Source organism: Rhinichthys klamathensis, unplaced genomic scaffold (assembly GCF_029890125.1).
Source record: "Rhinichthys klamathensis goyatoka isolate OS25496 unplaced genomic scaffold, OSU_Roscu_1.1 h1tg000311l_1, whole genome shotgun sequence".
NCBI classification, from domain to species: domain Eukaryota; kingdom Metazoa; phylum Chordata; class Actinopteri; order Cypriniformes; family Leuciscidae; genus Rhinichthys; species Rhinichthys klamathensis.
This window is the reverse complement of record NW_026606829.1, coordinates 2,577,050-2,604,853: the sequence shown is the minus strand read 5'-3', so window position 1 is coordinate 2,604,853 and position 27,804 is coordinate 2,577,050. Positions and strand designations below refer to the sequence as shown.

Here is a 27,804-nt window from a genome sequence, read left to right as displayed (position 1 = left end):
GAGAAGGGCTCAGCGGGCGGAAGAAATACATGCAATTTCAGATCAAGGTCCTGAGTGATCAAAACACCATTCCCTGTGAAAAGAAAAGGTAGCCGTGATAACACACATAAGTGTTTCTGTGAGCTATACTTAATTTCAGTGAAGGACTGGGAAGAACTGTTTTTTGTTATGGTGGGCTCTTTTGAACGCGAGCCTAACACATACCCTAGTAAGCCTGCACAGGCACTAGTTTACAACAGCACTATTAGGTAATTGTGTTGATGTGCCTCCGAGCACTAAATCTAGGTCGGCTGTGATGCTTATTTTCGTAAAGCACAGATTTCTGCCCACACACACTGAGCTATTGTACCGCATTTGAGAAAGTCAAAGCATTGGCAGAGAGGGGATATATTTAGTTCTTCTACAATGTCAGGACTCTGCTGCAGTCCACATTTTTACTTGAGTGATATGAGTGTGTGTGTACGTCTGTCTGCAGTGCAGACCAGAGTCTGAAATTAGGGGGGGGGGGGGGGGGGGTGGTGATGCTATTGAAAGGGACATACTGTAAACGCTCTGAATATTTAAATGTAGGGGCCAAAAAATGTCCCCAATCGAAACAGCTATTACACCAAATCTACATTGACAGCAGACGTATACTTTACAATCTGACATTGAGAGCAGCCAATTATTTTAAATTAAGCACTGATATTAAAATTCTGCCGCATATCGATAAGCTGATAAATATTTTTATGTTATGGCCGATAATATTCGAAGAATAAAATTATAAATATAAAAAATGTAAAATATTCCAGAATATTCCTTAAATGAATTAAAAAAATAAAACACTAACAATTCAGATAAATCATTTTAATGTGCCATTTCAAGTTGGCAAGAAATGGAAATTTACCCTTTCTATTTTCTAAATGCATATTGTGAACCATTCATCTATATGTTTCAATTTTAAAAAATTCTGATCTCATCATTTTTTAATCATGAAAACTATTAACGTATGGTATGCCAGACTTTTCCAACCATTTCATCCTTAAATTTCTTAACAATCGTCTGCAAGCTCGCATTCAGATTTGTCTCCATTTTTCTTATTGAATAATCCATTTCACTTGGATGTGTCACAATATGCTAAAAAAATTATCTGCAGCAACTTCTGTTACATTGCAATAAGGATCCAACATTGACAGATACAATAACCTATCAGCCGATAAGCAATATAGTACCAATATCATGCAGTGCAATTTATAAGGCTATAAAAACAATATTCCACATATTAGCTTCTGAAAATCAATTCTAAGGGTAAAATATTACCTCCTAATAAAAATATGACACTGCTGCAAACAGATACTTCAATCCAGTTGATATATAACTGATGGCTAGCCTTACTCAGCAGATTTCATGCACAGAGGTCTACAATTAATCACAACAGACACCTATAATGAAGAAAAAGTCATCGTCATCAGCAGGCCTGGGCTAAAGAACAAAGCTTAATGGTGTTTGGAGATCTTCCAATGCATGTGAGGGTGTGTTTTTGTCAGCATGCCCGTGTTTGTCCTTACCCTAAGTTTGACGTGCGTGCGTCTGCGTAGCCACTTCTCTCTTGGGCTTGAAGGGGAGAAGGGGGCAGAGTCAGAGTTGTCTGTCTCTTGGGCTTTCGCATAGTCACAGTGCATCACCTGTCAATCAATCACAAAGTTATTAGCAACCAACCATTACTGTCATCAAGAGGCTGTTCAACCTCTAAGGGAGATTAAAGGTGAAGTGTGACATTTCTGCGGCACTAGAAACGCCACACAGCAATTGCATTTGTTTTTCAATAGGGAATAAGTTTCCTGCTTGCCCTTGGTTGGACAAACATATAATAATCCCACCCTAAATGTACGCCACTGTTAAGCCAGATGCAGAGATGTTAGACAACAGTAGTACTACACATTATACTTGGATAGAAATAATTCAAAATGGATAATAAAATGTCAAGTCATCTAATTTATATAGTGCTTTATACAATACAGATTGTTTCAAAGCAGCTTCACAGTTATAAGGAAAACAACAGAATCAATGATGCAAACTTCATCAAATATGAATTCAAAGCAGCTCTAAAAGTATAATAGTGTAATTATTCAACTCAAGTCAGTTCAGTGTTGGTTCAGTTCAGTTTAATAACTGTTTAAAATGTGTAGTAATGTGTTAAATCCAACTATGAATCAGCAATATTGTCCTTTTTTCTTAAGGAATGACGAGTCAAGCTGTAATCCTTTTCCATCCAAGCGCAGATAATAAGAAATGCTATTTTCCTCAAGGATAAACAACAAAACATTATTTAAATGCTGCAACTGAGCAGGTCTGATTGAATCAAAGTGCAGGTATAAAAACTTCAAATGAAATACAAGTCTCAAAATGTGTCTTTTTTTTTCCTGTTTCCTGCAGCAACATAACTTGCTACTATGAGAAATACACCAACAATCAAAAGCGTTTTATGACCTCTGGTATTTCACGAAAAAGTTCACCCGGTGGATTTGGGTGTAGATGAAACGTCTTTGTTGCTGCAACATTTGAGCCGTATCAAGGGGATCATGTTCACTAGTCTTTCGTGTTACTCTTAAGGCTTGAGGATTTGCTGAATGTAAGACAAAAGCTGCATTTGAGGACATAAATTATGTCAATCTTTGACTTTGATGAAGTTGTTTATATTGTATGCAGACTGTCAGGGAATGCGCTAACTGAATACAGGTGACAAGGAATCCTAAACCAGATTCATCATAAGACAAGATCCAAGTGATAATTTTTTTCCGTTCAAATGACAGTCACAGCCAATCAGAATATATTTAATTGTTTAATATACAGCTATGTGGAGCAGGTAGTAGGAACAATGAGATTTTAGTGATGCTGCAGAAATAGAAATCACATCACGTCTGTTTAAGACAAACTGCAAGTCTCATGTCAATGTTTTTTTTATTGTTAACTAAATTTAAAACCATTTTTTTTTTCTGAAATGAACCTTAATAAATATTAGATTCAAAACTTAAATTTGGAATTGTTGCCTTGCCAACTAACTGAAAATACGTTTTGTGCTAAAATGATATATATATATATATATATATATATACGAAGTACATATAATTAAATAAATGAATAAATATATATATACCGGTATATATATATATATAAACAAAACAAAAAAAATGTCAAAAGCACATAACATTTTTGGTTAAAAAAAAAATGACCAAAATTAAAATGAAAACCAAAAATCTTTATAATTTGTATTAGTAAAATAACATTGTGCCACGTAGCTTGAAGCGACCATAAATGGATAAAAAAAAAAACTAATTTTTCATACTAAACGACCCATATTCAAATCTCTGAATGACTCGACACACTTCAGGGAGACTCCATCCTTTCACATGACAATGTGAAAACTTATCTAAAAGTATAAGTGGTGTGTAATGACTTGATCATGTCAAAATTGTGTCTACAATAATAGCTTTCTCAGGCCCTGGAACACATAATACGCTAAGGAGAGTTAAGACAAAACAGATTAGACTAAATACATAAAACATGAAACCAAAGCACAAACTTTGCACATAGATAACAAAGCACAAACTTTGCACATAGATAACAACACAATCTGGCGCGTGACACCTAAAACGAACACTGCAGCTGGAACTCTTGTCAGCTCTATCTCTCTTTCATGCAGGCAAAGACAATTATGAAGGGACTGCATTCAGAAAGATAGATTGGTCTATGATTTGCCTAAATTGACTACTTCCTCTCCACCTGTGCCGAGACATCTTCTTAAGAATGAATTTAATAAGAGGTGCCATTTGCATTTGACACTCTGAAGTGAAGCCTGCGTACATCTGCATTACGAAGTACATCGGTGATTTGATCTTCAAAAGTCTCTGAAAGTGAAGGATGTGCCACATTTATTTGTCTCTCAGCCAGAGGTTCGGCTGATATGAATAAAAAAGGTATATTAGAATATGATACAGCCCTTCGGGTGAATCGAAATATCCAGCACAAAAGACCAAGAGGAAGTAAGGGGACAGACAGAAATTCTGAGAACAGGGCGTCTAAAACCTTTCTTCCTTCAGTCTTGTAATGGTGTACTAATTTGATTTCTCTAGCACGAGGAGAGCAATAGTCAGGGAGTTTGAAAAGTTATTTACATTTCTTTGACCTTAAAGATGCACAATAAAACAAAACAAAAAATACAGTTTTACAAAATCTGAGTGGGGCTTGGCTGTGAATTGCTGTGAATGTACCTGTCGCAGAAGAAAGGCGACCACATCGGTTGATTCCCAGTAGGAAGCGTGGAACAGGTGAGGCAGAGCCACTGTGGGAAACGCCGTCAGGACGTCCGGGCAGTACAGAGAATAATCCAACCGCTTAGACCCCCACCATGTGCTGGAGACTATCACACACACACATACATTTACACAGCTTAGTTCAAAAGTTTTGGGGTCAGTAAGGTTTATTTATTGTTTCCCCACTTTTAAGTCTGTTTTTATAAATAATGCTCAACAGGCACACTCGCCTCTATTGTACCGTTATATATTTCTCATAATCGTGAGACAGGTCTTGTCAGTATAAAGCAGTGTAAATAAAACTGCCATGTATTGGACTAATAACTGCCACTATGTCCTTTCTCTGCAGCTGAGATACGATCAACTTAAACAGGGTTAAACACACTGCGGCAGGTCTTTTGGCAGCATAGCGAGCTCTAAACACTGCATTGCTTGGCTGGAGAGCAAAAAGCATCTCTAATTATGAGGTTTGTGCAGTATGGAGTAAAGAGTAGGTCTGACGAAAAGATAAAAGAGCTTTAGATAAACTTAGTGAGAGTTTAATTTTGTGCCCGAAGCTCGCCCACCCACTGCCCACTCACTGTTGGCGATGGTGCCGCTCAGCCTGCTCTCCCAGCAGCCTGATAACTGGCTGTCCATGCTGGTCAAACTGGACCTGCGGACCTCAACGCCCACCCGCCCACCTGTGCCGTGTTCCGTCTGGAGAGAGGAGGATTGCGAAGCGCCCACTGGAACTGCACTACCGGGAAGGAACACGTCAGGGTAGCTGTTGATATCGTTGACTGGAGGGAAAACAGATCATGATAGTGAAAGTTGGAAATGTAGACAGATTAGGGTTGGAACGATATAACCATTTTGGCTTCGGTACAATGTCAGCCTCTGGCACTAATATCAAATCAATACCTTAGGCAGAACAAAGAACAGAACAGTCTTGGGTGACTGATGGAGTGAAACAAAATTAAACTACAAATGAAACAAAGCTGCAATAATACCACAGGTCTCCACATTACTTTTTCATATATACACATACATACACACACACACACACACACACACACACACACACACACATATATATATATATATATATATATATATATATATATATATATATAAATGTTTTGGAAACATTAAAAGATTTGAGAATGATTCATCAGTTGGGCAAACATTTTTAGAGATTTTCTTTGATTTAATGGAAAGACTGTAAATATGAATTCATATGAATGTGTGTTTGAATGTGTGTGTGAGAAAGACAGAAATAAAGAGAACTGGATTGATTATAGACAACACCACATCATGACCCCAGAAGAGCCTGTATAAATTGAATTTATAAAACCCTCAGCCACTGCACAACCAAACAACAAAAGCCTCCCTTTCACTCTCAATATAACTCACCATAACGTCAAACTATGTTTGTGCAAGGGATCTAAATGCTTCCTGACAGAGATCTCTTTTCTCCCTCTTTGAGAATACAGAATGACATACAGGCAGAAATTCTTTAAGTGACCGTCCTGGCTAATCTGTCCTTTTATATGCCTGCTGCCTCATGCACACATGGCCTGTTATTTCTGACAGGGGCAAATTGAATCTGTTTTCATTAGTCCAGCAGCCTGTGCAGAAAACATCCCATTAGGCTGGCCCACATTACTGGCGCAACCACATGCATGTGTGAGCTTGAATATCTGTGTGTGACCTTGGCAGCTGTGTGCCACTGACCACTACAGGTAGTAAAGAGCACCTCTCCTCTGTCATTCTAGCAATTGGCTTCTCTCTCATTTGCCATTGGCTCACAAATGGCCTGGGCTTCAGTTATAATGAAAGTCACTGAAATGTGGGGGGTGGGGATGGTTGGATGTCAGGAGCGTAGGAACAATCCGAAAAGTGAGGGGGAGGACACATTATACATTATATCAGCCTCTTTTCACAAGCATGACTTGGTTTAAATGCCTAGTTGCCACGGACACACTACACTCTTGTCCACCTCTTTGGACAAGACATAGTAAACAGTTGCATAGTAATCTGTTGTGTTTACACGCTGCTCGCGAAATGCCACTGTACCGATTTTCTTTAGCCTTATAACAGGCATTATGAGGTTGACAACGTTTCCTTTTGTCAGTAGCTAAGTTTCCATCCAAAGTTGTGAATTTAACTTGTGCGCAAAATTGGAATATGACATAAAACATTTGCGAATAAAGCACCGTTTCCATCCATTTAGTCGAAGAGAACAAAAACGTCACTTCCTGATGAACTGGAGCTAAATATCACCAAAAAAAAATAGGAGAAGTCACTGTGTATAATAATTGTATATATAATTATATAATAAATAACTTGCGCCTCAGAGCACACAGACGAAACAAAATAAACATGTTTTCTTGCTTTCAGAGGCAGATGCTGCTGTTTGGAAATGCAGTCGTGTAAAGGAGTTCTGGGAGGGAATTATACCGAACCACTTTAATGAGAGACTGCTCAGGCATTTCAGAATGACCAAAATAGCATTTTAGATGCTGTGCAACGAGATCGGTCCGCTGGTTAGTCCAGTTATGCCGTCCCATCTCAAAGTCACGTGATTGTTTTGATGCGCATCGAGGAATTTATTCCGTTAATGCGTTTCCATCGTAGTTTATGCGCTTGTTTTCTCATCGGATAAAAAGTTATCCGACTCAAACAAGCGCATACGTTTTTTATGCGCATTTTAAAAATGTATGCGCATCTCGGCGTTTCCATCCACCAGTTTTTGATGCGATATCCCAAAATGTGCATAAAAATAGGTAAATGGAAACATAGCTCAGCTATTTTTTTATATTTTGAAAAAATGTAAAATTCTAAAATCCATTTCAACATAATCCTATTTAGTTAAAAATCTCTTTAAATAGGATAAAAACTCCACAATTGTAAGCTGTATGAAAATCATATGATTTGATTTGCATCTTCTGATTGGTTCTGTGAACTTAGAGGCTTTTGCTGGCAAAGAGAAGTGGCGTTTAGAGGTTTCTGCCAGCGAACCAGTATTTCGTTTTTTTTGCTTTTTTTTTTGTTGCTTTTTTTGAACATGAACATTAGTCAAAAATTAAGTGTTAACAGTGATGTTTTAGTTTTTTTTTTTTACCCCTTATCCCAGCTTAATGCACCCCCCCCCCAAAAAAAAAAAATATATATATATAATTAAAAATAAATAAAAATACAGAATAGCACAGATAAAAGGGAAAATAAATAACAATTACACAGATCAATTAGGAGTTAGATCTCAGAGTAGACATTTAGCAGCTTTTGCATCTGAAGTAGTATATATAGTATCATGGCACGGCACTAATATTAATTTTTATAACGTTATATGATGCAATATTTACTATGTTATGGTCGATTAAACTGATTTTCTGAAAGGCTGAAAATATTGATATATTAATATATATATATATATTTTTTTTTTCTGCTGGTGGAAATCTTACAAAAAAGGAGATGGGACGAGTTATAATGATTGCAACACCCCTGGTAATAGGGGTCAGGAAAAGGGGAAACAGAGGGCTAGGAGATGAGCAGGACAGAGGGCTGGTGGACAGGGAGCACAATCCTGAGGCTGTGTGTGAATTCTAAACAGGGGCAGCCCTATCAGTGCTGGTCATCAGAACGAGCTCCTACGATTTTATTGCTTTCCAGTCATGCTGACATCTCTGAGAGCTGGGCTAAGGCGTGTTCAGAATGTGCTTATGCCCGCTCCAACCGTAGCCACAAATCTGCAAAGCTCCAGAGAGCCAAGCGCTCTGCTCTCCTATCTGGGTACGTTTTTGTAGAGTTAACCCCCACAGTCTTTCAGCTTGACCTTTTCCAAGGAGTTTTTGCTGGGCGCAGGTTGCATGGCTGCTCTGCTTAATTTCTCATGTCACTAAAGGCCCCAGAGCCAGACGCAGAATACAAATTCACAGGAGCTCTCTCTTCAGAAAGCGTGGACTGGAATCAGACAGCACCATTACACCAATCCTGGATGAATACAGGAAACAAGACTGCTCTTTATGCAGACATGAGGAACGGACAGGGAGACTGATCACATTTACGATACAGAGTTCATTAGCGTTACCAAAGCCATCTATGTATGTGAGCGATGGGCTTTTTACCACAAATCTTACTCAGTCTTACCAAGATGAAGCATGCATATAGCAAACATATTCTGTTGTGATCACGACACTGTTGAAAACATTTAAGTGAGAGATTAGTTTGACAAATGAACAAACACTTGACTTGTGTACAGCAAGAGTACACAGATGCCATGCTAATACATCAAAGAGGATAACCAAAAATATATAATTAAATAGCCACTTCCATGTTCATGAGTCATCCATTCAATTATAATTGACAAGTGAGACATTAACAACAGAGAGAATAAGAGATAGGGGATAAATGAAGGGGACAGAAAGTGAAACCGAGTCTGTGAAAGTGACAGTGCTCCAGAATGTGACCAAAATGGTTGCAAGTGCAAAACAAAATATAAATGCTATTCAAAATTACAGGTACATTTTATTACCATCAATGTAGTGTGATCAGATGTCACTTGGTCATCATTAGAGGGTATGTGCACTACCGTTCAAAACTTTGGAGTGAAAAAGTTTTTTTACAGCCTTTTACAGACTTTTACAGCATTCCAAAAAAAATATATATTTCGAATATATTCTTTAGAACTTTCTACCCAAAGAATCCTGAAATGTATGTTTCTATACAATGTGACACATTTTTACTGATCCATGTTAATGAGGAGGTCTTCTCTATGTGAATTTTTTCATTCTGTTCTATTTGGCTTAATTTAACAAACACAGTGGACCCAAGATATCCGAATTGCAATTTTTTTTTTAATGAATCAATAATCACAGATGATTCTAATAGTTATTGCTTTGATTCAATCTAACGACTCCCCAAATCACTGACTCAGTTGGATCAGTAACGGAGTAAACAATACACAACCATGAATCGTTTCCAGTCAAGTTTGTTTATATGAGCTTACAGAGACCTACATTTACCAACATGTAATTTAAAGATACACAATTGTATTATTTTGAATTAAAATGGTAAGCATATGTTTGGTACATTCTTTTACATCCCTTTCTCACAAAACATGTCAGTGATTGCTGGTTAAACAGCAATACACTATACACCAGATGTGCACAACTCAGCCCTTCCAACTCTGCTCCAACCCACATACAGATAGTTTTCAAATATGCCTGAAGGACTTGATTAGCTAGTGCGTTTAATTAGGGTTTAAACTAAACTCTGCAGGGCTGTGGCTCTCATGAACTGAGTTTTTCACCCCTGGTATACACTTGAAGAACACTAATACACACTATACATTTAATGAACTGCAGTGCGTAAATAGGAATTGTATATGCACTTCAATCAGAGCAAGACAGCGCTTCCGAATATCCATCTATATTGAGTGATTATATAATATTTAAAACACTTTAGGAGCCAGTTTAAGTCAGGTACCCTGGCTGAAGGTCAGAGACATGATGGCAGGGGTGCATCACTCAACCTTTAGGCGGGGGAAAAAATTGAAACATGCACTAGAACGCAATAAGAGAGGTCAATTGAGTGAGAGGTCTTGCTCAAAATACAGGCTTATTGGACTTGAAAGTGATCGGGCGACTCAGAGAAGATTGAAGACTAAGGCACGGCAGGATACAGCATTTACTGTGCTGTAGAATAACACAAGAGAGACCTTTGAGATGAGGCCGAGGTGGTATATGAGCTCTGGGCATGAGGGGCTGAAGGCAATATGGAGAGGAATACAGAGTTCAGTGGAAAGAATCATGCTGCTCTTCAGCGTAATGAGAAAAAGAACTCTGTGATGTTGCTCCACATACGGCTTTAGAATCTCACTCCCCAGTTTTCAACTACTTGAAATGAATGGCTCCGGATTTTCCGGCCGCCAAATGAAATGAATCAATCCAAATGCTCAGGAACAGCATAAACAGGAAAACAGATGGATATCAGATACATTTCTCACATTAAAGGCCCGCTGAGTAAATCTGTAATGATTCATAATGAAAGATCCTTACACATGGGAGGCCGTTCCAGAGATACTCCATTAGGATGGCAATTATTAACTACTGCATTAAAACAGAGCATGTGTGAGTGGTGTGTGAGTGGTGTGTGAGTGCATGCATTAAATTAGACACATCCACGCCTCGGTATCTAACAAATATTCTGACATTCTTCGCCTATGATCAGCAGAGTGAGACTTGATATAATTAAAAGTCAGTGTCACATTTCCTGTGAGACACAGACTCTTTCCTCTCAATGGCTGATGCCTCTCTCTGTTGCATTGTGCTGATGAGGGTTATAATCCTTTTTTTTTCAGGAAGATTGCACAGCTAATACTGTATTTGCTTTCCTGTCAAATGATCTTTAAAACAGCTTATTTACGCAACATATTTGGAGTAGAGTTTTTTTGTTTCTCGAAGTTATCTTCAAGATTTTCAGATGTTTACTTTTCATTATTTCAGTTCATTATGTTAAATCAATGTTTTCATCTTAGTATGTTTATTTTTGTTGATTGTGTTTGTTTCAGTTCAGCCACTGTTATTAGTTTCGCTTCACTTTAGTTCTCCGTTTACTTTGTTACTTCTAGTTCTAGGCCTAGTCTAGAATATAGGATGAGCCTAAATTGGATGACATACACCAATTAAATATGTCTGCAAAGCAGGATAAAATATGCTCTAAATAAATCAGGACCTCATTACAGGGCGAGACACCAGCCTGCAGAACTTGGTAAAGCTCCAGGGAATCTGACACAGAGTAAAATAATGTAAGGCAGAGCATTGCTCAGGTTAGCAGTTATCTGTCACCGAAAAAATCCAGTGAGAAAGACTGTAGTTTCTTCCCAAGAAAACATTGTTAACAACCGAACAAGAATCATTCCTCAAAATAGCACATAATTTGGCAGCCCAAGATAAGCGCATTACTGTGACAAAGCAATTATGAAACATAATAAAAGGAACAAATGAGTGAATATCGTGCTTTATTTGTGCATGTGGTTTAGCGGTGAACAGTTTAATTGATTCTCAACAGGATATCTCACTCACCGATAAGGGTGGAGCGGCCGTCTCCCAGAGGGTAGCGCTGGTAGCGAGGCACAGGGAACGGAGGCAGTTTGTGGAATTCGGAGTGTAGCAAGGGCTCCAGTCTAGAGGCCGACGGGTCAGAGGGGTAAAACAGGTTGAAGATCTGTGAACATGCAGGCCGGAGCTGAGACACTGCAGGACAAAAAGAAAGGATAGAAATGACTAACTTAATTGTAAATATGACTGAGGAGCAGGAAAATCTAATGGGAATGCCTGCCAGTGTATCAAGAGGACAATGTGTTCTGGTCATTAATAGGAGAATTTCCACACCAACCCTGAACGGTGGGAAGCACAGTGCGTCTCATGGCTAGCACCAATCCAAGAGGACAGCCCAGCAGAAAACAATCCGACACCTCAAAGTCAAAGCGACCTGGATTCAACATTATACTGGTGCTGCTGCTCGGTCTCAGGTCTGTTCCATCCTGTATCAAACTGAATACACATACATAGATGAGATTTACTTCAAAAGTTACACCACAGAGTTTTTGCCTTTGGACGACTCTGAACATTCTGGGAGTTGTTTACCTCGCCCAGAATACCCAGACAAAACAAATCTCAATACACAGTTGTGCTCACAGATAGTTTACTTGCTATTAAGGGCTGTTGTCTGTTGTCAAAACCTGGTTCTCGCTTCGGCAAATCCAACAATTATTTCTTAATCAAATTGTCTGAACCAGTTTTCTTTGAAAAATGAAAAGAAAAAGAAATGCGGGTCCTGATATAAAATGTTATCTAACCCCAATGGATTACAGCAAGAATCTTTCTGTTAGACCATCAACAAGTAGTTCCTCACTGCCTTTCAAATCTCCACTCTTTTTGCACATTGTTTGTCTTTATTATCATCACTCTATAATTGATGACAGAAAATCTCTTAAAGACTCTGACTGGCTATCTCACCTCAGACTGAGTGTGAAAAGGATGGGGTGTACAGGGCCCCGGGGACAGATGATTGGGAGTGAAATGTGTAGTAGAGCTGAGGGGTATGGATGAGCTAAGTGATAAGTCTCCCTCAGGTCCAGCGCTATCAGTCCTGGGTGAGACTCAGTGCTTTTGTCCGGCATTTCTCTAAGCGGCCCTATAGTGACTGCACAAAGACCAAGATATAAAAAACTATGGCAAGATAACTTGCAATGCAAGGGCTAGTAGTGAGAAGGTCGGTAGATCAATCATCAATATCAATCACTAGGCCAACCAGCACCATGGTGCCCTAAAGCAAGCATTTTTATTGTAAAAAAACCCCAATTTTTTTTGTTTATTTTTGCATATCAATATGTATTTTCTAGATGGCAAATAAAATGAGTTTGAGCTAACAGCAAATTTATCAAAATATTTAAACATACATATAAATATACAAAAATAGGTTAAACATATATCATGTCACATTTGACAAAAGATTAAGCATGAATTATCAAATGAAGCACTTTTCCCAAAATGACACCTGTGGGGTAAAGTGTGCCAGATGCTTCCGCATAAGTTTTGCAAGTTGCTTAACTAATAGTGATAGAAAGCTTTGCATCCAGGACATATGAAGTAAAAAACATGTTGAAAATATCACTAAAATATCACATAAAATATACTGATTATTACAGTATAATATATACTATTAAATATTGCATTTTGAATATTTAAAAAACTGAAGTTTAATATTACAAATTACAATATATATGCAAAATATGTTGAAAATTGTTTCACAACATTAAAATTTTCACGATAATAGTATAATATCATCATTAATAAATACATAAATACTGTAAATAAATAGTTTTAAAAAATGTTTCACAACTTTTAGAATAAAAATATTGATTATAATTTTATATTATAATATCATACAATATTATATTTTCCTGACTGGCTTATAGGATTCAAGATTTTGGGAAATTGCAAAGAGCTTTTTTAAAATAATGTTTTTATTCTTATTTGTGATTAAATTTTATTTATTCTTAATTTATTCTTCAGTGACTTAATTTACCCCTCGACATGACACAGCTTAACCCTAACTCAAATCTGCACAAGTAGACTACTTTATTTGATATGTAATTGTATGCACAATGACATTACAAGTTGCTAGCTCTAATTGAGGGTAAAAACACGGAATGCTACTGTTTTAGGAACTATTTTAATAAAAGAGCTGTACTGAAGGTTTGTGACAACAACAGTGCTGAGAAATCTCTCTTGACACATCAATACCATAAATAGGATCATTTAGAAGATAAACAGTTGGATGTTTGGACCTTTGCCGCCGTGGCATTGAGCAACTTCTATTGAAAAGGCATCGTTCAGTCTGCGCCTCATTCTCTCATACAGTACTTGAACACTGACTGCAGCTGTGACTATTAATAGCACTGCAGCACACAACATGCCATCGAGCAGCCAATATTGATAAACAGAAATGGGAAAAAGAGTGACACATTTATAGATGGCTTGGCCAGGGGGACACATCTGGGTAATCTTGTTCCGATTTCTTCTTACCAGAAAATAAGTACATTCATTGATAATCCAAAAAATAGAGAATGACTAAGGATGCTGATCTGCCCCCCCAAAAAATTATGCCAGTTTACTTCTCTTCTGCCATTGTTTGAACAAAAACATAGTCCCACCTGAAACTCGCTATTGGTTAGACAGATGTTAACATGTCAGACTACTCCAAAAAACAAGAGCAATGCTGAAAATGCCTCTTCAGGGATTGTCTCTGCATGGAGAAAATATTGTAATAGAAACACTCACTTATAGCCTCATAAAACAGCATTTGGTCTCTGTTCTTGTATGCTGTACCTGCTGAGGAATGAGTGGTGCTGGCTGCCAGAAGAGTCTGCATCATACGAGTCGCTCTGTTTGCGGCTGAGTGGAGTTTTCCTGTTGCGGGTCTCACTGGGGGCAGATAGGTCGATGTTGCTCCTGCTAAGACGTTTGCTGGAGCTCAGGCTCGGACTAACCTCAGGGTTATCCTGAGTGTGTGGAAAAAGTGAGACAGCAGGTTGAATAGAGTCATTGTTTATATAATTGTGAAAATAATATAAGTGAGTGCGTAAGTAGAGTGTCCAATAAAGTCTGCCTGGTGTGACAGATGTTCTGTGCTCCCTGAAGATCACAGAAATGTGATTGAAAACCCCACAGGAATTTGCTCAGAAGTTGCTCCTTCATAGCTCAGAGGACTAAATTGAGCTCTTGGTGATGTTTCATCGACTTTGTCTCAGAGCGCTCAGAGATAGAAATAGACACTAATGAGACAACTGTCGACATTCAGAGTTAAAGCTATAAAATAAATGTGGATAGAATAGCTCAGATTATTTTGCTATGAATTTTAATGAGACATTTTGGATATTGAGATATTAAAAATTCAGGATTTGACATCTTGGCATATCTTAGCAGAGTGTGCAACATTGTTGAGATCTCATCTACAACCTTAAAGAAAAAAGATTTGATACTAACAAGGGGAAAAAAACAGAAGCAGAAGACTTAGACTTGAACAAAAGGGTTAGTTCACCCAAAAATGAAAATTGTGTCAGTAATTACTCACCAAGACTTTTGTTCATCTTCGGAACACAAATGAAGATATTTTTGATTAAATCTGAGTGTTGGCTCACTCCTTCATATGCTGCTAGGTAATTGAAACCTGCCGGCCCAGAAAAGTTAGTAAAGACATTGTTTGTTAAAATAGTCCAAGTGACTACAGTGGCTCAACCTTAGTTTATCAAGCGACGAGAATACTTTTTGTGCGAAAACCCCCCCAAAAATAACAACTTTATTCAACTATTCATTTTCTTCTGTGTGGCCCTCTGACGTGAGTTCACGAGAGCGCTCCGAAGCATGCGCGAGAACTGAGAAGATGACGCTCACGATCATTTGATGGGAAAGTTTGAAAGGTAAGCCATTCATTTTGCAGCATTGGTATGGCACTTTTACGTTTTCTCATTGGTTTCTCAGGAAATGCACACTTTAGAACCATTTTAAACACTACATCGAGACCCATCTGCGTCATCTTCTCAGTTCTCATGCATGCGTCGTGGCGCTCTCATGAACTCACGTCAGATGCCCACACAGAAGAAAATGAATAGTTGAATAAAGTCGTTATTTTAGGGGTTTTTTGCACACAAAAAGTATTCTCATCGCTTGATAAACTAAGGTTGAGCCACTGTAGTCACTTGGACTATTTTAACAATGTCTTTAATAACTTTTCTGGGCTGGCAGATATCAATTACCTAGCAGCCTATGAAGGAGTGAGCCAGCACTCAGATTTCATCAAAAATATCTTAATTTGTGTTCCGAAGATGAACGAAAGTCTTACGGGGTTGGAACAACATGAGGGTGAGTAATTTTCATTTTTTGGTGAACTAACACTTTAAGCAAATGCCTCCATTTATTCTCCAATAACATCTCTTTGCAGTCTAAGAGATCTCAATTTTAGGGATACAAAATATATCAGTAATATATCAGTATATCAGATTTGTAAGTTATCGGTATCAGTCGATACTGGACATTTCATTGAGTGTGACATACTCGAATTCCAGTGGAAATTCACCAGTACCACTGGGATTAAAAACATTATTACAAGCTTACAGTTTTGAATCGAGCTAAGGCAAGCAGATAGTTTTGAACACTGGCTGGTTATGTACTTGCTCAAAAATTTATTTTGGATAATTTTTAACCCAAAAAAGTTACGGATTGGAGCTTTAAGAACATACCTTTAAGCTCTCTGTGCTGTTATGTCGGCTGGTGTGTCGTGGGCTGTTGCTGAAACAGAGAGCGTCGAAACACAGCACACCTCCCACACAGTCACCCAACAAACACACCTGTACAAAACACACACAAATTAATTCAGCCAGAATCAGTGCAGCATTATTGCATGCAATCAACACCGTCAGGCAAATCTCAGGATTGCATAATGACAGCTCAATCTACAGTGCAGCCTGACAGTAAATAACACGTTTAATTAATTGCACAGAAATAACACAGCGGCAACTCTAGCGCTTTCCTATTTGATGTTGATGAGCACAAATAATGTATAGATGCTCCAAAAACAAACAAATCCACAGGTCTAATTATCAGTGTCAGCAACAGACAAGTCTGCGCTACACTGTAAATGAACTACACGGCTATGGCTATGTCAAAAAGCACACCAATATTTCTGCAAAACATGAGGGCTATTATGCTATTTGAATAGTCCGGCTCCCTAGAGAGTCAACACTTGACACACAGCTCATAAACTGCGGTCACCACTTTAGGAAATCATTGTGCCTCCTAAATTGACAGGAGTGTGTTATTGTATTAATCATGCGAGATTATGGAGTAAGATGAGTGGAAAGACCCCCTCCTTTTTGTCTGTTTTGAATGACTCATCACTGATGAGTCACTATCCCTGCCACAGACCCACACACCCTTCCCACTGCTGCTCCAGACAGCATTTGCCTTCCTAATACTGATCTGGGACTGCCTTCATCTGCCTGTTTGGCCCAATCTCAATTGTCATGGAAAAACAGTCAGGGTTGAGATCAGATGCGATCACATTCAGTCACTTTTACCATTGCCTGCCCCCTTTTTTGTGGTGTTGGTTCCAGACGTACTATTTACATTAATTTTTCCTATAGGTTATATTTAACAGGTTTAATGAGGGAAATGATTAATTTAAAGTTGTTGATTATATAAATAGAAACAATACATTTTAAGTTTATAGCAAAATATGCATATACAAACAATTAAGTATTTTGAGAGAGTAGCTGTTAAACTGTTAAACACAATTCTGATAATAAGTTGAAATTGGGAGTTTTGCATGAGGATGGAAAAGTTTTCACTCATGCATGTTTCACTCATGTTCAATTTATCACACAAATTTGCCACATTGACCAACAGAAAGCTGCTTGGTTTGAAAGGGACTTCTGTGTGAGAGATGCTTTATGCATGGACCTTTTGCCCATGGCTAATAAGACCACAACTTAATATTGTTGGGCACTCCTGAACTCACCTGCCCTGTGAACCCCTGTCCCTCTGGAGACTGCAGAAAGCTGTGGTACACCTGGTTGGCCCGGGAAATCACCGTCGCGACGGCATCTTGGTAGTGTGGAGCAGCTATGGCGAGCAGTGGTAAAGCGGCCAGAGGTAGATGGTCTACACTGCTAGACACGCAACTCTCATCGTAGCTATAAGGGTTCAGACTGTGAAAGAGGAAAGCGTGTTAGAGTCCATACTGATGACCCTGTGACAAAGCAACTGACACAAAACATTTTTGTTTTGCTACTTTTCCGAACTTTAAAAGATTTAGTTCTCAAAACACTACATCAGCAAATTTAATGATGGCAAAATTCCATCTTAACATAGTAGCCAGATTCTAGTCGGCCTAAACTAGACATTAGCTAATCCAAGCTGGTCATACGTTGGTACAAGTTGGACATTAGATTAATAACCAGCTACTATGTTACAAAAACCAGCCTGACCACTTTAAGTTATAGTAGTAAGATCAGCTTGTAGCTGGTTTGTTGTTTGTCCAAGATGTATACCAGCTAACAACTAGCTCAGGCGAGCTAATAACCAATTCGGATGAGATATTGACAAGCTCAGACTAGTTGACGACCAGTTTTGACTAGCTAATGACCATCTTAGACAAACTGGAATAGCTCATACTACCTAATTACCAGCTTTGACCAGCTAATGACCAGCTTAGACCCGCTGATGAACAGTTGTACCAGATAATGAGCAGCTTAAACTAGCTAATAACCATTTTAGACCAGCTGAAGAACTGTTTTGACGACCTAATGACCTGCTTAGACCAACTAATGACCTGCTTAGACCAGCTATGACCTACTCAGACCAGCTGATAAACAACTTAGACCAGCTACAAATGGATTACCATGTTCCAATATATTGCTAACCGCAAAGAAGTTGGATTTTTCAGCTGATGATTAAAAGCGTGACTCAGATCAGAGAGATGACGATGATGCAATTCGACAAGAGGAATTACAGAGCTTGTCCAAGTACCACTGAGCAAGCCGAGGTGCTTTATCATGCTGCACTGCATGAGTCTGCATGAGCCCACAGCATAAAAAAGAGAAAAGTGAAAGATCGCCCTGGCCCAACGTTATCACCTTGAACAGCTGTGCTAACCCCAGAGCCATTGATCAAGCACAGCGATTAGTGACCCGAAGGCTCTGACAGAGAGACACAGCAGTGCTGGGGCAAGAACTCCAAAATACCTATACCTGTTTGAGAAGAAACACCAATCAGTGGTCTAAGTGGTCAAAACTTACAAATATGGCTTTATCTGGTTTGACAAACTGCCCTTAGTTAAAAACATTATAGTTAGAATTTTAAATCTTTTAATTCAAATTCGAATTGCAATTCTGGATTCTGTTTGCTACCTCAATTCAAAATCTATTTACATTCAAGTACTGATTTGAAATTTAACATGCATTCTCAATTCTAATCTGAATGGTGCCAAACCCTGGCAACAAAATGGCAGTGATGTGCAGAGCGAATATATGAAACTTCCCAAGTGTGTAGTTGTGATAGGCTGTTGCTTGGCGAAGTGTGGCACAGGCTACTTGTGATAAATGACTGTTGAAGGTGATGCCTCCAAGTGGAAATGAACAAGTCCCAAATGGATCTGTCTGCTCGAGACCTGAAATAGTAGTCAAGCTCATTTTATCATCCTGTTGTCTGGGGGAAACTACTGTATGTAGCTGAAGGAAGACACAGAGGAGTCACTTCTCTGATTATAATGATAACCCATAAGCTCATTGTAATCAGTCTTCGGGTGACATTGCCCAATGTTCCACAAAAGCAGGTCCATTTACAGAGAAAGTCTGCTTCTCCTTTGTCCCTCTCTTATGATCTTCTTGTAGTATTCTTCTGATAACATGCAGAAATTTCCTCCAAACTGTGCTCTGGCCACTGATTTTTACCCTGACTCCTTACAAGGCTAGGCTAATGCGCTATGACCCAGTGTGAACAGTAGTTCCTGTCATGTTTACATGAACTCTCCTAGCTGGAGAAGGACACAGCCATTACAGTAACAAGCCTGCAGACCAGGGGCCAGCCCTATTAGACACGCTCCACAGCAGGAGAGGAGCACCTCCAAACCACTCAGTATGCCCCCTAACCGAATTTATTATTTATTTACACAGTCTTTAATTAATATTTGGCCCATGCTAGCAGCTGGCACTGTTGCTGAGGTGCTGTTTTACCTCACTAATATGAATATGCCAGGCTGGGTAATGAAGTCTAACAACCTGTCATAATTTTTAAGGGTAATGACTGAGCTTTCTGATACTTTTTAGTGTTTACTTTCAATAAGTTGCTCTCAAGTGTAGCTTTGTAGGCTGTCCATCACAAATGGCTGTCACAAATTCAAATGGCTGTAGTAAGACAGAATAACAACAATAAACTGTAAAAACAAACCATGTAACAAAATGTAATATAAAGAAAACACTAGGCCTATGCTAAACTAACATGATACAGCAATATTTTTTCAAATATTTTCTGTGCTGCGAATGTTAGTTATGCAGTTGCTAATGTATTCTGCGCAGTTTCAAAATGCTGATATTGTTGCTAGGGTGTGCTAGGTGGATACTAGTGTTCTAGGTGGTTACTTCAGTCAAAAGAGCCCATTAAGCCCAGGCGAGTCTCAGTTCCCTTCTTCGCTAGGTGAGAATTTAAAGTCAGATTGCTTTGAAAAGTAGTAGCACACGTGATTTGAGGTGTTATTCATGTCCATGGCAAAAACAGCATCTTAAGAACTGTTTTCTGTCAAAAATGTCTTTATCTTAGAGCCACCTACACTCTTTACCTGAGGGACCTAGTAAAAAAAAATTCTCACCAGAAAAAAAAAATGTTAGAAAGAGGGATATAAATTCAGAGAGAACAAGAAAGAGAATAACCATTGAACTTTGCTTTTTTTTCATAAAATATTGATTAGAGGATCTAGTCCCTTTCAAGAGGTCTCTCGTATTGCGTAAGTAGCTTACGCTATGGGAAAACTCCTTTTCTCAACAATTTTGCAGCCAAATTTTTAAAACGCAGTGGAGCTGCACAGCAGACACACAGCTGAGAGCCTAGCACGCTCATTGGCTGTTCTGCGGCAACTGCATGAACCTATGGCGAGGCGACTCAGGCGCACGAACCAATCAGGCCGCGTCGCGCCCAGGCATGTCAGAGCCCACCAGAATGGGTGTGGCTTATAGCTATATAAGCCCCCATTCTCGCCATATAATTCAGATTTAATCTCCTTCAGCAAGTCTCCACTTCGCTGACCTCCGGTTTAAGAAGCCTTCTTCACCGCCGTCGGAAAGCCTTCAGCGGATCAAGCCACCTGCTAAGCAGCTCTGAGGACGCCTTCAACCCGTTGTTCTGCTGTGCCATCCGGTGCGCATATATCCTTTTAGAGCTAGTGTGTTCGCCGCTGCGACTCACTTTCTAAAAGAGCAAACTCTAGGCATTGTTTCAAATGCCTTGGGTCACCTGTGCCTCGTGCAGAGGCCCTCTCTTCGGCAGAGATCGTCATATCCTTTGCGCTTCCTGTTTGGGCCATGACCACGTGGAAGCTGCACTCTCTAAGGGTGGCTGCCCGGAGTGTGATGAGATGGCGCTTTCCACCCTGCGGGCTCGGCTGGCCAGTTTCGCCGACAACAACCCCGCGCCCCCCGTTCCCCCCTTTCCTTTGCTCAGGCCGCGCAAGAAGAAGCACAGTGGATACCAGAGCGGACGAATACGAGCAAGCTCACGCCGGCCCAGTCCCCAAGGTGCCTCGCCCTTACCCAGGGAAACCCCCTCGCCGGTCCTGTTCACACAGGCGGACCAGCACCCCTCTCAGGGAGAGGCCGGTCTCGTCTCTTTTGGGGGATCAGACGAGGAGGACGAAAAGGATGACAGCCTTTCTCTCGCTGCATCCGAATGCGAGGAGTGGACGGGCCCCATGGCCGACGCCGCACCCTCTACACAAGCCAGCAGGAGCGACATGAGAACCAGCCTTAACGCAGAGCTTCTCCGCGTGCTGACTAAGGCCGTTGAAGACCTCGGGCTCGAGTGGTCTTCGCCTCAGCAGAGGCCTGCTCTTTTCTTTCCTGAGGTACACGACGAGCTAACAAAGTGGTGGAAGGCGCCATATTCAGCTCGTCTAAAGCCTTCCAGCTCCTCAACGCTCTCGACTGTCGGCTGACGGCGCTGTGGAGAAAGGATATGAAACAATTCCTCCCCTCGAGGAAGGGGTGGCCGCACACCTCTACCCGCCCACCGCTATGGAATGGAAAGCTAAAGCGACTCACCCGTCCAAACCTTGCCTCCGCTGGCCAAGCTGGTTCGGCGCTTCACACCATGACTGTCCTCCAGGTTTTTCAGGCCAAACTTATTCGCTCGATGGACGAGTCTGGACCTGAACCGGAAGCTTTCAGGGACCTGCGCAGCACCACAGACCTGGCTCTGCGAGCTACCAAGTCAACCACCCAGGCTATTGGTAGGAGCATGGCAAAATTGACGGTGCTTGAACGTCATCTTTGGTTAAACTTAACAGAGATGAAGGACGCAGACAGGGCAGCTTTTCTGGACTCCCCTATCTCCACCACCGGTCTGTTCGGCCCAGCAGTCAAGGGTTTCGCAGAACGTTACACAGAGGCCCAGAAAGCGTTGCAGACTATGCATCACTTCCTCCGTAAAAGCTCCAGCTCTGCTTCTGGCTGCCACAAGAAGGCACCGCTCCCTCAGCCCAGCGCCGCCGGTCTCCCAGCCCCGCCCAGCGGCTGAGGTCTGCCACCACTCTCGTTCAATGAAGCAACAGCAGTTCCCAGAGCGACGGGAACCCCGACCCAAGATTGTGTTGGACCCCGAGCCTCGAAAGCCTTCCTAGCCATGGTGACTGGAAGGAAAATAGAGTGTTTGAGTCCCGCTGCGGCCGGACCAACCTCCAAAAAGCTTTTCACACATCTCCCAGTCCCCTCTTTTCAGGCGGCTGGAAATGTCAATATTGCAGTAAACGAGTCTGTTTTGAAACGCAGTTTTTACGGCGACCCAAATAAAGCACGAAAAGAGCACTTTTCTGTCTGTTCTCCCTCCGGCTCGCGCTGGAGATGTAATAAATGTAGGTTGTGTGCCCACTATAAAGTATGCACCCCAGCACATAAGCACTGTTCCCACAGTATCACAAGCACAGAGCATCTGGGCGGCCGGGTCCCTATCACAAAGCGGACCGTTCCCAGACATCATTCAACCCCTAGCTATGAGGGACCAAGCCCTGGGAGACCATCCCCGGGATATCAGAATGGGTGTTGAACATAATAAAACGAGGCTACTCGCTTCAGTTTGCTCGCAGACCTCCGCGCTTTCTAGCCGTGGCCGAGACAACAGTGAGAAGCGACGTGGCTCACGTCCTTCACACCGAAGTGTCGAAACTGTTAGCAAAAGGGGCTGTAAAGCCAGTCCCGTTATCACTAAGCGAGTCAGTCTTTTACAGTCGCTACTTCCTCGTTCCAAAGAAGGATGGCGGCCTCAGGCCCATCGTAGATCTCAGACACCTGAATAAAGCGCTTATGACGTGCCCGTTCAGAATGCTAACAACCAAACAAATCCTCGCGCAGATTCGCCCAGGGGATTGGTTTTTCTCTGTGGATCTGAAAGATGCTTATTTTCACATTCAAAGAACTCCCCATCACAGGCCATTCTTGAGATTCGCTTTAGAGGGGCAGGCTTATTAGTACACGTTCCTATCGTTCGGTCTATCTCTAGCACCCCGTACATTTACGAATGCATGTTAAGTGCTCCTCTCTCACCCCCCTGAGACAATGGAGAGTGCGAGTGTTGAACTACCTCGACGATTGGCTGGTTATAGCCCAAACGGAGGCGCAGTTAATAACTCACAGACCCTGGCTCCTCAGCCATCTAGAATGCCTAGGTCTCAGGATCAATGCTTCCAAAAGCACACTGTCTCCCAGCCAGAGAATATCCTTCCTGGGAACAGTCATAAACTCTATACAAATGTGAGCGCGGCTTACGTCAGAGAGCGCGCTCACCATTCAACGCCGAACAACATCGTTCAGAGTAGGCATTTGCGCGCCTTTCAGGAGATGTTAGGTCTCATGGCCTCTGCATCTTCAGTACTCCAGCTGGGTCTACTGTACAAGCGTCCACTTCAGCGCTGGTTAACACCCTGTGTACCGGCTCACACCTGGTGGCCGGGCCACTTACGCATCAGAGTGAACCACGGCTGTAGCAGAGGCCTGGCTCCATGGAAAGCAGCCGGCTGACACCAAACCGGCATGAGTATTGGTGGGATTTCAAAGAGGAAAGTTATCTCAACCGACACCTCCAACCTAGGTTGGGGGGCCCTTTACGAGGGGAGGCCCATCTCCGGCCTATGGTCGAGCCCAGAGAGGCGGCTACACATAAACTGTCTAGAGATGAGAGCGGTCGCTCTATCGCTAAAAGCTTTTCTCCCATACCTAAAAGACCACCACGTCTTGGTCCGGACGGACAACATGTCGGTGGTAGTATCCTATATAAATCTCCAAGGTGGACTCAGGTCGAGCAACCTGCATACCATGGCCAAAAACCTCATTATATGGGCTCAGCACCACCTGCGCTCACTGAGAGCGGCGCACGTGCCAGGCATTCTGAACCAGAGACAAAGTTCCCCCAGGGGAATGGTCGCTTCACCCGCGAACGGTTCAGCTGATATGGAGCATCTTCGGCGAGGCAGAGGTCGACCTCTTCGCCTCAGAAGTCAACGCTCGTTGCCAAACATTTTTCTCCAAAGACTAGCCCATGACTGGCCAAGCCGCCTGCTGTATGCATTCCCTCCGGTCACAATACTAACTCAGGTCATCGAATGGATCAGGGAGAGCAAGTGTGCAGTGCTCTTGATAGCCCCTCTCTGGAAGAACCAGCTATGGTTCTCCGTGTTGACTCAGCTGCTGGAAACAGCCCCATGGCCGATTCCGCTGAGGAGAGACCTCCTCACGATCTGGCATCCCCGTCCCGACTTGTGGGCCCTCCATGTATGGCCCCTCAACGGGTATCCGGGTACCTCCCAGAAGGGGTGCTGAAAACCATCACTGAAGCGAGAGCGCCCTCAACCAGGCGTCTTTACGCTCTAAAATGGTCAGTGTTCTCCGGCTGGTGTGCAGCACGGAGCCTGAACCCCTACTCATGCTGAGTGCCAAAGGTGCTCTTCTTTTTACAAGAGCTTTTGAATGCGGGTCGCACCCCTTCCACGCTCAAAGTATATGTAGTGTCCATAGCAGCATCTCACGCTCATGTGGCCGGACAATCACTGGGAAGAAACGACCTGGTCGTCCACTTCCTCAAGGGGGCCAGAAGGCTAATCCCACCTCGACCCCCCTCTGGCCATGAAAGGAGCCCCGTTTGAGCTGCTTCAGTCCGCTGACCTGAAGCATCTTTCACTCAAAACTGCTCTCTTGCTATCACTGGCATCCGTCAAGTGAGTGGCCAATTTGCAAGCGCTTTCAGTGAACGCGTCCTGCCTTGAATTCGGGCCCAACGACTCCAGAGTCGTCCTTAAGCCCAGGCACGAGTATGTTCCTAAAGTGCTCTCCACTCCGTTCAGAGCGCAGGTCATTTCGCTATCAGCTCTTCCCTCGCCAGAGGACGAAAGAGACGTGAATCTACTCTGCCCTGTCAGGGCTCTCAGAGTCTATTTGGAGCGTTCTGCCCCGTTCAGGCAGTTTTAAGCACGTACAGCGTTTTGAAAAGGGTTCCCATAGTGTAAGCTACTTAGGCAACACGAGAACTTGTTACTAACGTAACCTCGGTTCCCTGAGAGTAGGGAACGAGTATTGCGAAACCCGCCGTGCTACTGTACTTCAATCAGGGGATCGCTTCAGTCGATTTAACCTGAATTATATGGTGAGAATGGGGGCTTATAAAGCTATAAGCCACGCCCATTCTGGCGGGCTCTGACACTGATTGGTTTGCGCGCCAGAGTCTCCTCGCCAAAGGTTTGTGCAGTTGCCACAGCACAGCCAATGAGCGTGCTAGGCTCTCAGCTATGTGTCTGCTATGCAGCTGCACTGCTTTTAAAAAAATTGGCTTCAATATTCTCGAGAAAAGGAGTTTTCCCATAGCGTAAGCTACTTACGCAATACTTTTTCTTTTCTTTTTTTTTCTTTTTTTTGTATTGTTTTATATTTCACTCTTTTATTTTTTGTCCTGTACTTTTTGTCTTTGTCCAGCGCTTTGATCAACTCTGGTTGTTGTAAAGCGCTTTATAAATAAAAATTGATTGATTGATTGACTCGTTCCCTACTCTCAGGGAACTGAGGTTACGTTAGTAACCGAGACGTTTCCTCCCTTGAACTGTGTGTGAATACTAAGCTCTTGTACAGAAAAGAACATGTTAGCTTGTTACTAACAATTGTGGATTTAAAAAAGCAAAGGCCTATAGTAATGTACAAAGTGAAAGTAATGTAAAGTAATTGGATAAGGGGTCAGCAAGATTTTTTTTTAAAGAAATTAATACTTTTATTCAACAATGATGCATTAAAGTAATGAAAAGTAACAGTAAAGACATCCACAAAAATATTTAGCAGCACTTTTTTTTTTCAACATTGATAATAAGAAATGTTTCCAAACCAAATCAGCATTTTAGATTTAAGACTGGATTAATGGCTGCTAAAAATTCAGCTGTGCCATCCCAGGAATAAATAAATATACATTTTAAAAAAATATTAAAATAGAAAATATGTTTTTATAAATACAGCTTTGTTGAGCGTAAGAAATTTCTTTCAAAAAGAAAAACAAATAGATCTTACTCCACTCAAATTTTTGAATGGTACTGTAGTTCAACATTTCAAGTCTACCATATAACATCATAGTCATTAACATTTTTAACTATCTGTTATGAATATCAAGCATAAATCAATAACACAAGCATTTATCCATCCATCCATCTAACATCTTACTAATCCTAGCATACAAATCCTACCGCCCTCATTAAAACCTTCCAAGCCTACTCAGAACAAATGAAGACCCCTGTACTCCCTGCTAGCCTGCTCCACAGGCGATGGCTTCTGGGTCTCAAAATAACCCAGCTCCAGCTGAGGAGGGTGAGAGGAAGGAGTTGTGATCAATAACCCACTTTTAGACTGCCAAAAAACCTCTTGCAAATGCACAAGTGGGAGCTGAAATCTAACCAGACATTCACAAACACTGCTGCATGTAAGAAAGCCATCTGAATATCTAATTTGCAAGGGAGTCATAAGTCTCATTTATGTTTATAAAGCATTAGCTCTCATTAATGGGATCTCTCTTCCGACCATTAGGGCCAATAGGGCTCAGATAAAAGATATGCATCTCAAAGCTACGTCTTTCTATCTTTCAAGCAACATAAGATTGTTAGTAAATATTTCCTCTTCCTTTCCATGATGTAAGGGACCTACCAAGATGCATCAGCCACAAACAAATCCATTAGTAAACAAAAATAGCTTTAAATTAGCAAAACACTACCAGTAAACTAAAGTTAATAAGCAATACCAACAACATGCCTGCTTTGTGATACACTAACAGCTTTTATGCAATAAAGTAAATATAGTTACTTACATTTTAGACACATTATTGCACTGTAAAAAACACAAATTGAAAAAAGTTGAAATGACTTATTTTTACTGTGTTGGTTCAGCAAAAAATCCACCACTGTAAAAAACAAAACTTGAAAAAAGTTTAAATGACTGATTTTGTTGTGTTGGTTCAGCAAAAATCCACACTGTTAAAATCTCGTACAACAAAAAAAATCTTGGTACTAATTTTCACTAGCTTTTTCTTGTTGACTCAACTTTTGTAAATAACAGTTATACGAACTGAAAATAAGTTGTCTGTGACACACACACACACACAAAAAAAAAACGTTTAGTTGAATCAACTTGACATTATTTGATTTCTAGAGAGATGCAACTATTCTGTAACAAATCTTTTGTAGTTGAACCAATTCAACATTTTTTTGTCTATTGGAAACAGACGTTCTTATTAAGAATAAACAGGTTCAGATGTAGTTTTTTTTTTTTTTTTATGTTTGGTCACCATTGTGGTGATGAGCGTTTCCTTGAGTTGGTAAGTTTGACTCTTGGCATTTATGTGATTTTGTGGTCTTTGTAACAATGTTTAGCAAAACATATAATTTGTTGCAAAGAAACCAATAAAAAAAGATCAGGTGATCTAGATAACAGCATCAAAAAGGGAATAGGTCACTACTCTTGTTCCTGATCAAAAGATGTTATTTGTGAATAGTATATTAGGTTTACCAACAAAACTTTTATGCAACAGATTAGACATTCTGAATTTTGATGTTTAAATCTATTGTGGAATTTTTTTTTAGACACACACAGACATCAAGAATCAGCATATGAATCTCAATAATGGTGACATGTTTCATGCCACAATGCATGCTGGGAGCCATGATTTTAATACTATGGTGGCTC

At 40.9% G+C, this 27,804-nt stretch overlaps 1 protein-coding gene across 2 annotated transcripts in view; it reads right to left on the bottom strand.

The window, feature by feature from the left end:
* pitpnm3 (PITPNM family member 3) overlaps nucleotides 1-27,804 on the bottom strand; it is a 100,988-nt gene that overhangs the window by 7,115 nt on the left and 66,069 nt on the right. For both annotated transcript variants that reach the window (XM_056271070.1, XM_056271071.1), the window contains exons 6-13: nucleotides 17,358-17,547; nucleotides 16,081-16,188; nucleotides 14,171-14,343; nucleotides 11,673-11,830; nucleotides 11,360-11,530; nucleotides 4,874-5,074; nucleotides 4,251-4,399; nucleotides 1,548-1,664 (exon numbers count right to left, since the gene is read on the bottom strand). In XM_056271070.1, the coding sequence (XP_056127045.1) occupies nucleotides 1,548-1,664; nucleotides 4,251-4,399; nucleotides 4,874-5,074; nucleotides 11,360-11,530; nucleotides 11,673-11,830; nucleotides 14,171-14,343; nucleotides 16,081-16,188; nucleotides 17,358-17,547 (1,267 nt within the window). The remainder of the gene's footprint in view (nucleotides 1-1,547; nucleotides 1,665-4,250; nucleotides 4,400-4,873; nucleotides 5,075-11,359; nucleotides 11,531-11,672; nucleotides 11,831-14,170; nucleotides 14,344-16,080; nucleotides 16,189-17,357; nucleotides 17,548-27,804) is intronic.